The sequence below is a fragment of the Fundulus heteroclitus genome, chromosome 13 (assembly GCF_011125445.2).
Source record: "Fundulus heteroclitus isolate FHET01 chromosome 13, MU-UCD_Fhet_4.1, whole genome shotgun sequence".
Lineage (NCBI taxonomy): Eukaryota > Metazoa > Chordata > Actinopteri > Cyprinodontiformes > Fundulidae > Fundulus > Fundulus heteroclitus.
This window is the reverse complement of record NC_046373.1, coordinates 966,155-983,558: the sequence shown is the minus strand read 5'-3', so window position 1 is coordinate 983,558 and position 17,404 is coordinate 966,155. Positions and strand designations below refer to the sequence as shown.

Genomic DNA, 17,404 nt, shown 5'->3' with positions numbered 1-17,404 from the left:
GAACATCACCACTTAAAACAAAAAAAAATACATTCTGAACACCACTGAGCCAAAATGGCTGCCCCTTTCTACCTATTTCGATAATTTTTATTGGTCTATGCTTTCTTGCGAGCCAATCACATTCGCAGTGTGTCCCACCTACTTATGCACATGCAGCTCTTGCCTACCCGCTGTGGTGCTGATGCGGACGGTACAGACGTGCAGCAAATTAAATTCCGGTCATAAAAAGATACAGCATGTGCAGCCGAACTCAACGGCAGCTTCTAAAAACCAACGCATAAACCGTGTTTATTTCTGCGCATTGTGCAGCATTGCCACGCAACTTACTAAGTGCTTTACCAAACAACTAAAGGAAAAACGCACTGACTAGAGGCAGACCACCAGACTCATGATATTGAGTATTCGCGTTACAGGGTATGCTGGAAATCCTGACAGCATAAACACAAGCTGGTGTGGTAGTGATCACAAAGCTGCAGTTGCTGCCAGAACAAAATCAAAGAAGATCATTCTTTCAGATCCAGTGCAAGGTCCCTGGTGAGACGATGTGGACCAGGCTCCCCACAAGTTGAATACTGTTTCCGTTGCGAGCATTAACATTTTAATTTGAAATGCTACCCAAAGAGGATGTGTTTTACTTTGCCGCCGTATCTCACATCCTGTCTCACTCATGACTGTCCCGTCAAATTGATGCGTAGGTCCGACAAAATTAGACCCTTGGTGTGGGTCAGACAATCAGACACTGCAAAAATGGATCTAAAAATAAGTAAATGTTCTTAAAGTTAGTGTATTTGTCCTTGATTTGAGCAGGTAAATAAGATTATCTGCCAATTGAATGACTATTTTGACCCCTAAAATAAGATAATTAGACATCCTGCACTTGAAATAAGATGATGGAGATGAATTGTTCCTTCTTTAAGAGCAAAAATCTTATTCCATTGGCAAATCATCTGATTTACGTGCTCAAATCATGGACAAATACATTAATTTTAAAGAACATTTTACTTATTTTTAGTTCCGTTTTTGCAGTGGAGACGCAGTCGCGGGACATCGCAAGAGGTCTGCACAGCTCCATTCCCTTCAATGTATTTCTACGGATGTCATACGACCCAATTTTCTGTCGGATCAGATGCCAAATCGGATCCAGTGTGTTTTGGCCCTTAAGGACAAGAAAAGGGGGATTGATCCAAACTGGATCACAGCAATTGTTGCCGACTCAGCGGAGGAAGACCTGGAGAGAGAGGATTTTATTCCACACCAACCAGTAAGTTTAAACCTTTATGTACAGCTGACAGTGAGGTCCTCATCTTACCTGCATGAAGTGCCCCCTTTTACCTGTTTGGGACTTTTAGTTTGCTTTGGAAAACACCTTGACATAGCAACAGAAAAACCTCTCCAGTATAGTTTTTTTTTTTCAGTTACAATCGTCAAATTTAAACTTGTAGTAGATTAAAGTTGTAGCTTTAACCTCACTTGGGATTCTTTAGCCCTCCATGTACAGTTAATAAAATGGTAAATGGCTTGTACTTCTATAGCACTTTATCAAGTCCAAAAACCCCAAAGTGCTTTATACTATAGTCAAACGTTCACACATTCACACCCTGACGGTGGTGAGCTATGTCAGTAGCCACAGCTGCCCTGGGGCAGACTGACAGTAGCGAGGCTGCCATATTTCAACGTCACCGGGCCCTCTGACCACCGCCAGCAGGCGATGCGGGTGAAGTGTTACATCGACGACAGAGAGGGTCAGAACAGGGGACTGAACCGCCAACGCACCAGATACAGGATGACCACTCTAACTCTTCCGCCGCCGTCACCCCAAAACAAAACAAAAGTTCAGATGAAGAACAAAATGTGTCATTTTTGTCTGTTCCGGTGTCAACAACTATAGTTACAAGTAAGTGTTGCCATTGAGGAGACATCAAGCTTTTGCATGCACTCCAAAGAATTGAAGAACTGCTTGTAATATATTTTACGGCTGCTTATAGGTGTTTCTGGGGAGGAGGTGACGTTTCCATGAACCACGAGTCCTTTGTCCTTATACAACCTGGGAAAGCACAGAGGATGACGCCATCGCTTTGTGACGTCCTGACGGGTATTAGATGTGTGTGTAACTATACACATAGTACAACTAAACATGTTGTCTTCTGCAAAAACAGGAAACATTGTCAGAATTGATATGTAGAAAAATTGGGAGTAAATAAAAGGCACTTAAACTGCGAGAGGAACAATGGCACGGTTTAGATCAAAGCATGTTTATGTGCAAAACTCATTTGAAAGTATCGCAAGTATTAAGTTTGTGTTGGTCTATTACATTAAAACCCGGTAAAATATATTGATGTTTTCGGTTGTAATATTACAAATCGTAGATAAAAAAAAAAACAGAACAGTATGACTACTTTTATAAGGCTCTGTATACCACAGTGATCAGCGCTCACATGTCGGAGGCGCAAGTATCCTTTTAATGCACAGTGCAGACAAAAGAATGCGTGACTTTTACTGAGGTGCACATAAATGTCCCTGAAAACCGCCGCACTGTGGAGTGTTATAAACACAGGTTGCAGAGACCAGCCAAGGAACAGGCTTTTAAACGTCTGAGCTGGTGATGAAACATCGCCACGGTGGCTGAAAGGTTGCGTGAGAGCTGAAGAACTCTGGCAAACATACAGAAATATTTCTCCCCAGATATAAACCTCAAAGTAGGACCAGAAGAGGTAGACGTGCAAACCACGAAAAACAGATTAGATAGAGATCCGACGAGGTTAGCTCTAATGCGAGTCGTCAACAGATCTACTGACTTCAATGTTACTGTTGCCCCCTGAGAGAGACTTTATTTGGATGCTTGACTGGAAATCAAAAGGATCCAACTGTGATTCTTTTCTCGGGCACCATGACAAAACATCCCAAAAGGCAGAGTAGCCTATTTTATTCCCCGTTAGTCAGCATCACCACAGAGGGCGTCTACTGGCCTAAATCCACAACTAAATTAAAACTACCAGTCCTCTACCTGCTTAATATTCCCTGAACAGCTGCTATCAGGCGGCAGGCTTCCCTCTCTCGTGTATAAATGTGAAATAACACAGTTACTATGATGTTAACAGCAAATCATTTGCTTTATTTTGAGAGAATGTTCTGCCAAATTGGATCAGAAATCTCAAAACAAAAACAGTCTTTGTTCATTTTCTCTTTTTCTGAACAGCATTTGGACACTTTACAAACTCTAAAATCTCTAACTATAGATAAATACACTCACACAGACACAAAAAAAGAGCTACGCACCCAGAAGGAAAGGTGTGATTTGTATGTAATTTGGTGCAAACATGCAGACCACCGATGGCATGTGGATGAATTGAATTGGAGGGAGCCACGTCTAGAGCAGGTACAGCAGATGTGGTACAGTCCTGATTGGGTCGGGAGTTTTTCAGGAGCATCCAAGGGTCAATAAAAGCAGAGAGTAGAGATCACAGTGCCTAGACGATACCTCAAAAACTGCGCTGATCACATTTATTAGCATCCCTCATAAAGTTGTTTATTTAAGGGGGGAGGGGGGGAGATCCCCTGTTAAGAAATAATTGCCACTAACAATTAATGGGTATTAGTACCCATGCGTTCAATACAGTTCCCTACGACCAACAGGACAGCATCTTTTGTTTTATGTTGCTGTCATTAAACATGAACTTATTTGAAGAAGTTTTACACACCTTTACCAGGAATTGGCAATAACTTATCCACTTATCGTCTATTATCTATTTTCAGGTTCCAGCATCCGGCCAGTATAACATCGGCACTTCTCGCATATCAGCCAATTGCATTATACGACCCCCAGTAATACAAAACCCACTATAGTGCTGCTGTTAATGCAACTGCCTGTAACACTAACCCCACCCAATTATGATGCCATCGCTCACTGTACGTTCTTCGGTGCCGGCGACAGATGGGCCAGCTGCTTGAAAAGTGAACCATTTGCACTGCACTGAAAAAAGGATCCCATCCTCACGTTTTTCTTCTATGTTGTGGTTTTTGGCGCACCTCAAATGTACCAACTCAAACAAATGGCAGTAACATACAGAGGTAGCATGTGTTCAAAAAAGTTGTTTGTAAGCAATGCTTTATTTTAACTAATAATGGATAAAATGCTAGCCAAAATTTACCTGCCAGTTACGAAAAATCAATTATTTGCCTGCAGGATTTGCCATAACTGATGAAAACCTGAATTCTGCTCTCTAGCAGAAAATCACAAAGGAGAATCTAAGTTTGCGACGATAAGCTCAAATACACCTGGACTAGGCAAGGCAAGGCAAATTTATTTATATAGCACAATTCAGTACAGAGACAATGCAAAGTGCTTTACATTATTAAAATATAGGAAAATAAAACAGAATAAAAGCAAGTATAGTGTAGAAACAAAAAAGAACATTTGAAAACAGTAAAACATTTTAACTTGAACATTCAAAGGCAATTCTAAACAAATGTGTTTTTAATCTCGATTTAAAGGAAATCAGGCTTTCTGCACCAAATGATCCAAAGCTGACGAGCATGTCCACCTCCGAATAACCACACAAAATAAAAAGACTTTGGAGTGGCCTAGTTAAAGTCCGCACCTATATCAAATTTAGATGCTTGTCGAATGATATTGAAAACCCTCCAATGTGGCTGAATTAAAACGATCTGTTTTAGACATTTAAGTGCGAGAAACAAACGAAGGCTGAAGAAATCTACCCGGAGAGCAAATGCTTTATCGCAGCACCGCACATACGCAATGCCGGTCTGCACGCGTACCGGGGGCTGTGCAGTATATCACAGATTCCTTATTGGGATGGAAATATCACAAATAACTGCTCGGATTGCAATAAATGCGAGATAATATGTAAATGATGTGCTATTCTCTATCTGGGGTCTGTGACTGCAATAAAGACAAGGCAGGCCAACATTAATGCTGTGGTTTGCTTATTTATTATCACATTTTCACAGCGACATTCACCAACAATATCATATACTGGATGTTCAACCAGTATGGGTGAACATGTGCACCTTTTCCTCAGCGTCTCCAAATGTAGGACAATAAGCCCTTTAGATAACTTGTTGAACAATTAGATTGGCACCAATAGTTTCACAGCCCGGTGTACAGCTGAAGCCAAATAATTCAGATTTAAGCAAAGATCCGCCCTCTATAACCACATGCTGCCATTTTCACATCCAAAATATGCGAGCCTGAAGGCAAAATATAGTCCGAGTTCTGAACGAACTCCCTGGTCTCCACACGCCGAGCAGTACGTTTCACACCTCCTCCGTTGCTGGGCCTCCCCCCGGGGGGTGGGGGGGGATCTGTCTGTTTGTAACACAAATGCAGCTCGCAGCATTCCCCCCTTTCTCTGGCTTTGACCAGAGCATTTGTTTTTTTTTTTGCTCTCTGTCAGGAGCGTCGCGGCTGAGCGCCTTTCCCCACTCCTGCTCCTGCGCTCTCCACGCAGAGCTGCCTCCACAGTGTGCTCAGGCAGGCACCACAGAGGATCAAATTAGAAGCACATCATTATCTGTCTGAGTGATCAGGGGGGGACTCTGACCCTGTCACAGCTGAAGACAACCATGTAAAACAAACAATCCAGACAGGAACGCCTCCCTCTGTGATTCAGCAAGCGGCGAGCCGTTTGTGGCTTCGGCACACCTTCGCCTTTAATGGCTCTTTATATTTATTCACCCCGTTGAGCTTTGCTGGATGTTTGTTCAGGCCCCTGGTTTGCGTTTTCACCTTTCCAGGAACTGTCTTAGAAGCTTTTTTTTTTTTTTTTTTTTACAAATAATAGAATCATGCCAGAGTGATTTTATGGCTACACACACACACAGTTAATAATTTTTGGCTACTTTATTTCTTTTTTAATTATGATCATGACCAACGCTCCAGGGTGAAAGCATTTTATACCTGGATGACAAATATTAGCAACCTTGTGCTTCGCTCATTACATCACCTGCAGAGATCGCCCACACCCTTGCCAAGAGGGACAGACACCAGCCTCTCCTCTTGGTTTAAATGAATTTTAGATTACGAGTACTGTGAACTGCACAGCAGAAAGTCCGGACACCACTCCACTAGAACTCTTGGCTGCAGCAGCTTTTGCAAAATGGAATATTGTAGCACAGAGCTATTGTTTCTTTTTCTTTCTTTTTTTTTTTTTTTTTGCAGCACTGCAGAAAAATTGGGTGTTCTAGAAACGCTCTAGAAATGCAAGATACACATTTTTTTTTCACATGTAGATCTTTCTCTTTTGAGGAATATTCTGCTCTATAAAACTCATTATCAACTTGGATTCATTTGGGATTTGTTGTTGTTCACCATTTCATTGTTGATTCACACGTGTAAATAACTAAACAACTAAATAAAAAAAAAATCTTTTGCTTCTTTTTTTTGGTTTATAGCTAATGCAAATAATAATCATGTTCCATAGCCAATGGACGGTCCGACCCCTGTTAGTTCTTTTAACCCTAAGAACTGGTTTAACTTGAGACTTCCCAGTTTAAAGTCTGGTCTCTTCTCAAACACGACATATTTATTCCTTTATAAACGTAGTCCTGGATGCTTACAGACCGATTCCAGTCTGTGGTAGTATGAGCGCAAAATGAATATTTCAGTTTGTACTGACAGTCGGACCAACTGCACTTCCAGCGTGTTCTGGCAGGAGGCCCATCCACCATGAGGACGTGTCACCACGTAACGAGCATCAGCGCTAATTTAACCTGCTAAATCTCCCCGACGCGGAAGCCATCTGTATGCTATGACACCGTCGCTTGTGTCGATTCTTTTTTTAACCTCATCCCTATTCCTCCACAAACACCGTTCATCGTGTCACAGCGGGCTCGGTCTCAGCTTATTGCAGGTAACCGGGCTGGCACAGGAGGCGCAGTCTGAGAAGCAGGGTGATACAGAGACACCAGCTCAGGAGAGAAGCCAGCAGGCAGAGGTACATTTATTCCACTTATTACAAGACGGCCAGCGTTTCCCCCCGGCGGTTAGCCTTCTAACCTGCTGTATGTTTAATATTTTCCCAAGCTGACTAAATATTAATGGGTCGCTTGTCATTTCCTCACTCCTCCCCACAAATCACCATCTCATATGCTTTGGTTTGGCTCATTTCTTCAATTATTCCGATTTTTCAATTAGTGAGCCAACTGTTCAGATTGAAACCAAATCTAGCAATAACAGAATTTAGATTTTAAAATGTAAAGACAATAACCAAGTCCACCATCACGGGTGAATACGTTTATGGATTCCCTGAAACACTGGTGCTTTACTCATCTTCCAGATGTAATTCATCCTCTTATTTAACATTTTTGCATCTGTCCTAGCAAAAAAATAAATAAAAAATCAACAACCTTAATTTAAATTATATTCATTTCTTCATTACACCCGCAATCATGACGCTTGTCATGGCAGTTTTGGTCTAAGCCCGTCTTCTTTATTAAGACCTATTAGACATTTAAACAGCAAAATGCATACAGTGGTTCACAAAGCTTTACTTCTTAATTAGTTTTTAAACTGTTCTGTTACAGCCTAAGTCCGAACCACATAAAAACTCTTAAAATTCGACACGCAATAGAATAATTTACAAAATAAGAGCAGTTTGACATTTTTGCAACTTCATTTAATAAAAACACAAATAAATCCACCTGTATGTAAACACCTTTTGACAGCCAATCGTTTTGTCTCTACGGTATAAGTTCACCTGTGTTTGGGTGTTTTCTACAGTTCTTCTCTTCAGATCCTCTAAAGCTCAGTCAGGCTGGGAGGCTGGTGTTGGAAGCTTTGGGCTTCACCTCCAGGCTCAAGCTTTTTTTTGTCTGCACCTGGCTGCTGACCATTCCCTGAGTTCCTGTTCCAGAAAAACTTCCCCATGGCATGATGCTGGTGCCACCATGCTTCACAGCAGGGATGGTGGTTGCCAGGTGACCAGAAGCAGCTGTTTTTTTTTTCCTGATGTGACGCTTCGAGTTGAGACAAAAACTCCTATTCTGGTTTAATCATACAAGATCATTTTTATTCATCTGCCAACCATCTTATCTGGATGTTCGATGCTGCCAAAAATCTTTTTTGTATTTTCCTGTTCATATGTGCACCGTCAGGTGTAAGACCTTGTTTACAGGTACATCTGGAGAGGTTAGAATATTCTGAGAGAGTTTTTAAAACATTCCACTTATTTCAGAAAGTGAAACTCATATCATGTATATATTTACATTGAAATATTTCCATTACTTCTTGGAATTTTGATTATTGTGACGCACAGTTAATGAAAATTCAGTGTTTCAATAAAAATACATGTTTCAAACAGAAATGTCTGGCTCGTGAAAAATATGTTCATTTCTATGCACTCAATACTTGGTTGGGCCTCCTTTTGGATGAAAGACTGCATCAGTGCAGCATAGCATGGAGCCTGTGGTTCTGCTGAAATGTGATGGAAGCCCATGTTCCTTTGTTAGCTGTCTATAGGTCATCTGCATTGTTGCGTCTGGTGTCTCTCATCTTCCTTTTGCCAACACTCCATAGATGATTTTCTGGTGGGGTTCAGGTCAGGACATTTTCTAAGCCCGTCAACCACAGGAACACCGTGGTCGTTTGTTAAAAAAAATTAAATCAGCATTTCCATAAAGATTATTAGCAGCAGGAAGCATGAAGTGCTCTAGAATTTCCTGATAGACGTCTGCGTTGACCCTGGACCTCAGAAAACCCAGTGGACCAACAGCAGCAGATGACATGGCTCAGGAAACCATCACTGACTGTGTAAACGTCACACTGGACTCCAAGCAACATGGATCCCGTGCCTCTCCACTCTTCCTCCAGACTCTGGGAGCTTGATTTCCAAAGGAAATGCAGAATTTCCTTTTATCTGAAAACAGCAGGTTGGAGAGCACCGGTCCAGCTCTTTTTCTCCTCAGCCCAGGTAACATGTGTAGGATCCCTCTGTTAGTAGTGGCTTTGGATTCCCCTAAATTCTTAAATGGATTTCACTCAAACCTCTAAAGGCTGTCCTTAATTCCTGTTGTTGGTTCAGCTTTTCCTGCACACGTTTTCCTTCCACTCAACTTTCTATGAGTATGCTTGGATACAGTACTCTGACCAACCAGCTTGGTAAACAATGACTGTCTGTGGCTTACCCGCCCTGTGGGAGATGGCAATGACTGTCCTCTGAACATCTGACCAGTCCGCAGTCTTAACTCTGATTGTGTCCTCTCCTGACCCAGACTGAGGCCTCTTTGAGGCCCAGGACGTGTTTTGTTGCAGGTGTTTTGAGTTCATTACCTGAGTAGGGTGTGACACCATGAGTTTCCAATATTTCATTCTGAGGGAAGAATTAATTCAATCCATTATGGGATATGATTGTAATGTAACAAAATGTGGAAATGTGTAGCAGTGAAATAATCTTCCACATGCACTGTGTGGACGTGACGCTAACAGCTGGCAGTAAGTCTATGCACTCTCACACGTCAATGTGCTCCTTCTTATTTACATCTAATAGAGGTTTAGCTAAATGGCTGGCCATCTCCTTCAATCTGCAGCAGTAAGTGGACTGAGTCTGCACACTGCATGCACTTTGACTGCTATTTATATGTTTCTCTGCTGCCGGGACTAACCTAATTCCCCATGGGGGTTGTTACAGTTACATCTAACCTAACCTGATGGAGGATGCCTATCAAATGCATGCTTTCACTCCTTTATGCCTAGGGTTAAAGTACACCACCAACACGAATGGGCTAAAAGCACATGAAATTAAGTAATTCAATAAGAAGCAGTCTAAGTTCTAGTTTATTGTTATTTTAATTATTTTTAACTTTTCTTTAGTCCTTAATTACATTTTATAGCCTTTGGTTATAGGCATTGGGCTCTGGAGTGGATGAAACCCCACTAAGGGTAACCCTAATAGACATTTAACTGATGGCACTCCAGCTCAGGCATTGGCTGGATCTATAAACTCTGCATCAGACGTATGTGGACCAGGAAATTCTGGTGAGAAAAGGGCAACTGGAGCAAGATCAGATGGTTTCCAAACTGCTGCTTGGTCATGATGCCAATATACAGAAGACACAGGACCTATGGAAGCTTCGATGTTTAGCACAGGAAAGTGTGCTGAGGACGAGAGAGCGTCATAAGCAGCTTCCAGGAAAAAACAGTAGAGATCCTGGAGTATGGCCACCAGAAACCCAGTGTGCAAGAGGGAGACTGAGAAGAACCATCATGAAATGACAAGCCCGATCCAAGGTTGTCAGGATACTACAATTTTAAATATGGTCCAGATGTGTCTTTTTACAGGGCATAGAGTTGTCTTTATTAGGGCCAAACCGATAAATAGGAAATTCAGCATCCATTTATAAAAAGACACAAGTGTTGTTTTATTGTACACAAGATAACTGAAGATATTTATTGATTTTAGTTCAGCTTTGAACTGCATGCAAAAGCACACATTGGTCATATTAATAACATCATTCATTGAGAAATCTTTGACAGATCAACCAGAGAGAGAACGATACAGTGATCACCTCTGATATGGTCATTGTAAACACGGGAGCACTCCAGGGAAGTTTGACTTCCTCCTTTTTTGCTCCCGTTATATAAATGAGATGCAACTTATGAGTTCAATCTGGATCTGTAAAGGCATGCAGATGACGTGGTGTCGGGGGTCTTATGCAGTCAAATGACTTTGTCAAACACTGATTATTTTGATCACATTGATAAACGCATTGAATGTTGTAAGTAGGGGTAGGCGATATGGACTTTAGATTTTATCACAATACATTGTGGTACTAGTGTGATAACGAGAAAAGTGATAATAAAAGACTATTACCAGCTTCTTGTAGTCTTTTTAGGTCATGACAATTATAGCCCCATAAATAAAAAGACTGTCCTTAAAAAACACATTTAATAAGGCAACTTGTGTCCTAATGAAACATATTTAGAATTTTGTTTTGATATATGTTACATAAGGAAACTATATTTTCTTTCACTAAACTGCACACAGTAACGACAATTAATCATGTTTTTGTGTTTATTGATGCTCGGAAGAAACCAATAGTTGAGAAAATAGCTAAAATAACAGTCCTGACAACGCTGGCAGTTTTGGTGGTTTTCAGACATTACTAATTGGGTTTTATCGTTGTCAAGATAAACCCAAATTTTTATCATGATAAGAATTGTTTGACGATTACATTAAAATGACACAAAGGCCCAGCCCAGTGACTTGTTTCTTAATGAAAATAAGGCTAAAGAACTAGTGGTAGGTCAATAATGTCAGCATTTTTCCCAAGTCTTCATAACTGACCATCCTGTTGAAGTGGTAAATTATTTCAAATATCTTGGAATGATAGTTTTCAGCCAATGTATATGACATTTTTTAAAGCTATGCAGCACATGTATTTCATTAAGAAATTGTATATGTAAAAAATGAATTTAGACACTGTCTATAAAATTGTTTTAAGGTCACAACCACGCAACGTTAGAGCTCGTGGGGCATCCGCACAGGAGCGGGGACAATACAATTACAACCCTTTTGATAGGCGCACCCTCGCGCCCTGTTCACTGCGTTGAGTATGAGCCTAGCTTAGAAGGAGGAAGATGAGATAATAGAGAAATCCCAAGGGATATAAGAGCAAATGGAGAGCAGAAAGTCAAGACCTCCAAGTGCAGCACCATTGGACACCCATGGTGTCCAACTGAATTTTCCCACAGTGCCAACACTATCAACAACACAAGGGAGCTTAAAGTCCTCAGTGATGAGACTTAAAAATAATAATTAAAAAAACATTTGAGGCACAGCTGACCAATGATTTCTTCTCTTTTATTCAAGGTCTGGCGAATGTCTCATCTGGAAGAGTGGTGTCCTGGTCCTGAGCCATACCACATCATCCAACACAGACACAGAGAGATCTCATGTTAATGAAAAGACCTTGCTTGCTTAGTAAACAAATTGTGAGTAGTATTTCAGCTGATACTATGGATGTCAGATGAAGTCCGTGGTCTGGGACACAGACCAGATATTATACCCCGCTGGAATAATCAGTCAATGACCAGACGGCAAAGTGCTTCCTTTGTGACCGCACTGGCAAATAGCAGATAAGACCACTTTAAATGTAAGTGTTTATGTAACATACATAAAATGGGGATGCCTCTTTAAGGAAACAGACGTTAAGGGAGCTAGGTAGTCTATCTAGCCAATAGGAAGTTAAGTTTCCAGTGTCTATCCACCAATGAGAATGCAGACTGCCCCTGTAGGTCCCGCCCTGCTTTCCCATGTATGTAGCAATATAGGGTGAGCGAGAGAGATCGGACACGAGGACGAGACTGCTGAGCTGTGCAGCGTCAGAGTCTGTGTTAAGACTGTTATAGTATTACACACAAATGAAAAACGAAGCTTTTTGCAATTGGAATTGCTGTTCATTATCCAAGTTCTAATTTGGAATTAGTTGAGGTGAGTTAAAAGGCTAAACTTTATTTTTTCTGCCGAGCATTAGAGCTACTTTGTTAGCCTTGCTAGCGCTTATGGCTAGTAGTTTCATATAAGTTCATTCCGCTCTCTGTTCAGCTGAAGTGTCCCACCTGTCTGGACTCGAGGCCATCATATTGTTGTCCCAAACTGATTGAGATTGAGTGAGATTGAGATCGGTGAGCATATTCTGTGCTTTTCATTAAGGTTTTGTTCTGTTTTTCCACATTATTGTTGAATGATAGCCTTTATTTGAGCTATTTAATGATTCAAATGTAAACTTTTACTGAGTTTGGGTAAAATTCAATGTTTTATTATTGTGCTTGAAAAAATGTTACAATTAGAACAAAATGTGAATTGAAAATGCAGTGAAATACTGCATTTTGGTAAAAAACAACAACAACTGTATATTGCAAGTTGAGTAACATAATAAATTGATGTCAGATATGTCTATGGAAACACGAATTAAGGATTAAAGTTAACACAGCTTGATAAAGATTCTATTATTGTGCTGGTCCTGTCTGTCGACAGGTCAGGTTTTTTTTTCCGCTGGATCGTTCCTGAGGTGGATTCCTCAAGAGACTGATGGCGAGCCTTCCCACCTGGACTTAGAAAAGGAACTGGCTTCCTCCTTTTGCATTTGGAGTTCTGCTGCACCCTGCGGTGTGGTAGGCCTGTGTCACTCAAATCTTCACGCAGAGTTTGTTATGCACGAGACTACTTACTGACTTTTTTCCATTTTTTTCGTTTCATTCTGGGACTTTGGACATAAATTTTATTTTGGACGTAGTAACAAACTACTGTGTAGGACACTCTCCTCACGTGACTGATGTTGAGTCCAATCTGAATGTGAACTGAATTCGAATAATCTGTGATCCATTAAGGTTCAGAATTTAGATTAACAGGGTGCACCCAAAATAGATAAAACCAGAGAAGTAGAACTTGGCCAAGTGTTCATATTATTTTATGTATTTTATTGTGTTGAATTTATTTTCATAATTGTTTGTCTTGTACAACTGTTTGTTAATTTGATGGTTTATCTCACTAAAGCAATCGTTTGTTAAACCATCCAACTGCATCCGTTGTCATTTAAACACCCTCACTGTGCTCCGATAGCCGAACCTATTGGCCCATTTATCTAAAATACATAGGACTCTTCTCTACTGTGTTACATAGGATCTTATGGCGAGCCAGCCAGGAGCATGAGTGTGTGTGTTTAAATGTCAGACATCTTACAAGTATTGTTAGATCGTGCCAAGTACTTCTAAAAAAAAAAAAAAAAAAAAAAAAAAATGGATGTGGTACTCCGGGAGTCCATCCAAATTCCCCATTCTGTGGTTGTTAGTGGTTTAACAGGGTCAGAGACAGATGAGGAAGTGTCAACCTTTCTCCAGAAGTATGGTTCCATTAACCGTTACATTCGCTTAGATGATCCTAAATCAGATTACCATAAAGACATGATTATTGAGTTTGCACATGAAACTGCCATGCAGACATTGGAGCCATTGTTGCCTCTTCAGCTTCCAAGCACGACTCAAGCAGGCATTGTGTATGAGTTGAAGGCTTTAGGAAGTGTTTACACCATAGATGCCAGAAGCAAAGCTACTAAAATGTACATGGAACAGCTCTCTGAAATTGCCAGGCTGAGTGGAAATTCATTAGGAGAAATGTTGAAGGAGGAACTTAAAAATCTGGTTTCATCTGCAGAAAGTGCCTTTGCACAATCACCTCAGACTGATACAGAATCCTCAGCTCCACAGAGTCCAACCCCACAAAAAGACTCAACCAGCCAAAGAGATATCCCATCTTCTGAAACCCCTCAGTCAGTAATGCCTACTAACTCCACGATTTTGACACCAGCAAATGATCAAAGTAAGCCTCTCACCCCTTCCATTTTGAGTAAAAACCTGATCGATCTCAACCCCCCACAGACTTTTGCTGCCTCATCTGAATCCTCTGCTACGCCCCTAATCGATGTCAATCCACCTGCAGTTCAGCGAGTGGTGGTTGAGCATGTGGTGCGCAGCAATGATAACTCACCCCAGTTCACCTCACCCAGTAGACTCAGAGCTTTTTCTGGCAAGAGTCCACGTCCGAGCCATGAAGCAGATTATGATACATGGCGTGCAAGTGTTGAGATTCTTATCAGAGATCCATCTGTGCCAGACTTGCATTGCACACATCGTATATTGGACAGTCTTCTTCCTCCTGCTTCTGAAATGATCAAACATTTGAGCCCACAGTCTAGTCCCTCAACTTATCTTAAATTGCTTGACTCCGCTTACGGGACAGTTGAAGACGGTGACGAGCTTTATGCTAGGTTCATGAGCACGTTCCAGAATGATGGAGAGTTACCTTCTGTTTTCCTGCAGAGACTGCACACTGCCTTAAGCAAAACAATGAGACGTGGTGGTGTTTCCGCTCCTGAGTTTGACCAACAGCTTTTAAAGCAGTTCTGCAGAGGCTGTTGGGAGAACGCTTTAATAGCTGATTTTCAGTTAGAACAAAAGAAAGAAAACCCTCCTACTTTTGCAGAATTGTTGCTCCTTCTTAGAACAGAAGAAGATAAACAGGCTGCAAAAATGTCTCGCATGCGACAGCATTTCAGCCATGCTAAGTCTGGCCATGGCAAGCAGCGTGCCATGTCACAAGTGCATCTTGCACATGACACAAATGAATTGATAAATAAGACTGATCTTGAGGTGCTCAAGCAACAAATTGCTGACCTCAGCATTCAGGTGAAGAGCATTGTGTCAGAGAGTCAAAAGCCAAAACAACCTAAGCAACAAAAAGCAAAGTCTGTTCCTCTATGCGTCACACATGAAGCCCATGTTGTGAAAGCAAAAACAAGCCGTGAGCATTCTACCACACTTAAAGCAAATGGCAGACCGCGTCCCTGGTACTGTTTCCAGTGTGGAGAGGATGGCCATGTTGTTTCAGTCTGTGATAAAGCACCGAATCCTTCCCTTGTAGCAGCTAAGAAAAAACAGCTGAGAGAAAAGCAGGCTGCTTGGGAAGCCTTTAATGCTCCTCAAAGTGAGACACATTTAAACTAGTCTCTGCTTCCATAGAGGGACATATGGGAGCGAAGTTACAAAACTGCAGTCCCAAAACCATGAAATCTGTTATCAAGTGTGTTGAGGTAGAAGGGTTAAAATTGCCACATGGCCTTGTGGGAACTAAAACCACAGCTCAAGTATGTATCGCAGGGAAAGACACAAACTGTCTTCTGGACACAGGTTCACAAGTCACAACTGTGCCCCAGTCCTTTTATGAAGAACACCTTTCTGATCTTACCATTCATTCTTTAAATGATTTGCTTCAAGTGGAGAGTGCTAATGACCAGTTTGTTCCCTATTTAGGATATGTTGAGCTTACCATCACTTTTTCCAAAGAGTTTGTTGGGTCTGATATTGAAATTAACACTCTGGCCTTGGTTATTCCTCACCTTCGCTCTGCAGCTCATGAACAGGTGCTTATAGGAACAAACACACTTGACGTTCTTTATGCTGATTACCAGAAACATTCATCTTTTGAGCCTTTGATCAATGGATATAAGGCTGTTCTCAAAATACTTGAGATACGACAAAGGGAGCTTAACCACAGCAGCCTTGGGTGTGCAAAACTAATGGGCAATTCACCTAAAGTTGTTCCTGCAAGGCAAACCGCTGTTGTTGAAGCTTTTGTTCATGTTGATCGTTTGAACATGAAGAGAGATGTCATTCTTGAGCAACCATCAGCTTCTTCTCTACCGAATGGCTTACTCGTTTCAGCGATTGCGGTAACTTTACCAAGCAAACGCTCTTGTCATCTTCCTGTCGTACTAAGAAATGACACCTATCATGACATAGTCATTCCCCCCAACAGTATTGTGGCAGACGTTAATGCTATAGTACAGGTGTTACACAAAGAACATACCGTCAATGAACCAGACTGTTCTCAATCTCAAGCGAAGTCTTTCCCAGAACTGAGCTTTGATTTTGGAGATTCACCTCTATCCACTGAATGGAAAGAGCGAATAACAAAAATGTTAAACACCATGCCAAATGTTTTCTCTCAAAATGACCTGGATTTTGGCCATACTGATAAAGTGAAACACAGAATCAAGCTCAGTGATGAGACGCCTTTTAAGCAAAGAGCACGTCCGATACACCCCAACGATGTGGATGCTGTAAGACAACATCTACAGGAACTCCTAGATTCTGGAGTTATACGGGAATCTGAGTCCCCATTTGCTTCCCCAATCGTTGTGGTTCGCAAAAAGAATGGTTCTGTTCGTCTGTGTGTGGATTACAGAAAGCTGAATATGCAGACTATTAAGGACGCCTACGCTCTTCCAAAACTGGAAGATGCTTTCACTGCACTTTCTGGCTCTAAGTGGTTCTCCGTTCTAGACCTCAAGTCAGGCTACTATCAGGTCGAAATGGAAGAAGCAGACAAGCATAAGACTGCATTTGTGTGTCCAGTTGGATTCTGGGAATTCAACAGAATGCCCCAAGGAATAACAAACGCGCCTTCAACCTTCCAAAGACTGATGGAAAAGTGTGTTGGCGATATGAACCTAAAAGAAGTTCTAGTGTTCATTGACGACCTGATCATTTTCTCATCGTCCCTGGAAGAACACGAACAGCGCTTGAAGCGTGTTCTTGAACGATTGATGACATATGGGTTGAAACTGGCACCAGAGAAGTGCAAATTCTTTCAAACCTCAGTGAAATACCTTGGTCACGTTGTTTCTGAGAGAGGAGTTGAAACCGACCCTGAGAAAGTTGCGGCCTTGAAGACCTGGCCGATCCCCACAAATCTCAAAGAGCTTCAATCCTTTTTAGGATTTGCTGGATACTACCGACGGTTCATTCAGGGGTACTCGACTATTGTAAAACCACTGAATGAGCTAACTTCCGGTTATCCACCACTCAGAAAGCTGAACAAGAAACCAAAGA

At 41.4% G+C, this 17,404-nt stretch overlaps 2 protein-coding genes across 3 annotated transcripts in view; one reads left to right on the top strand and one right to left on the bottom strand.

Moving 5' to 3' along the window:
• kcng2 (potassium voltage-gated channel, subfamily G, member 2) overlaps nt 1-17,404 on the bottom strand; it is a 61,145-nt gene that overhangs the window by 6,504 nt on the left and 37,237 nt on the right. The window lies entirely within an intron of this gene.
• On the top strand, nt 12,127-15,791 carry LOC110366739. Of its 2 annotated transcripts, XM_036144838.1 has the most exons (3): nt 12,127-12,446; nt 12,561-12,640; nt 12,993-15,791. In XM_036144838.1, exon 3 carries the CDS (start codon nt 13,754-13,756, stop codon nt 15,515-15,517), a length of 1,764 nt encoding a protein of 587 aa, XP_036000731.1. In that variant the 5' UTR covers nt 12,127-12,446; nt 12,561-12,640; nt 12,993-13,753; the 3' UTR covers nt 15,518-15,791. The 2 variants fall into 2 exon arrangements, with proteins under 2 accessions (XP_036000731.1, XP_036000732.1); XM_036144839.1 differs by having other exon boundaries at nt 12,127-12,640.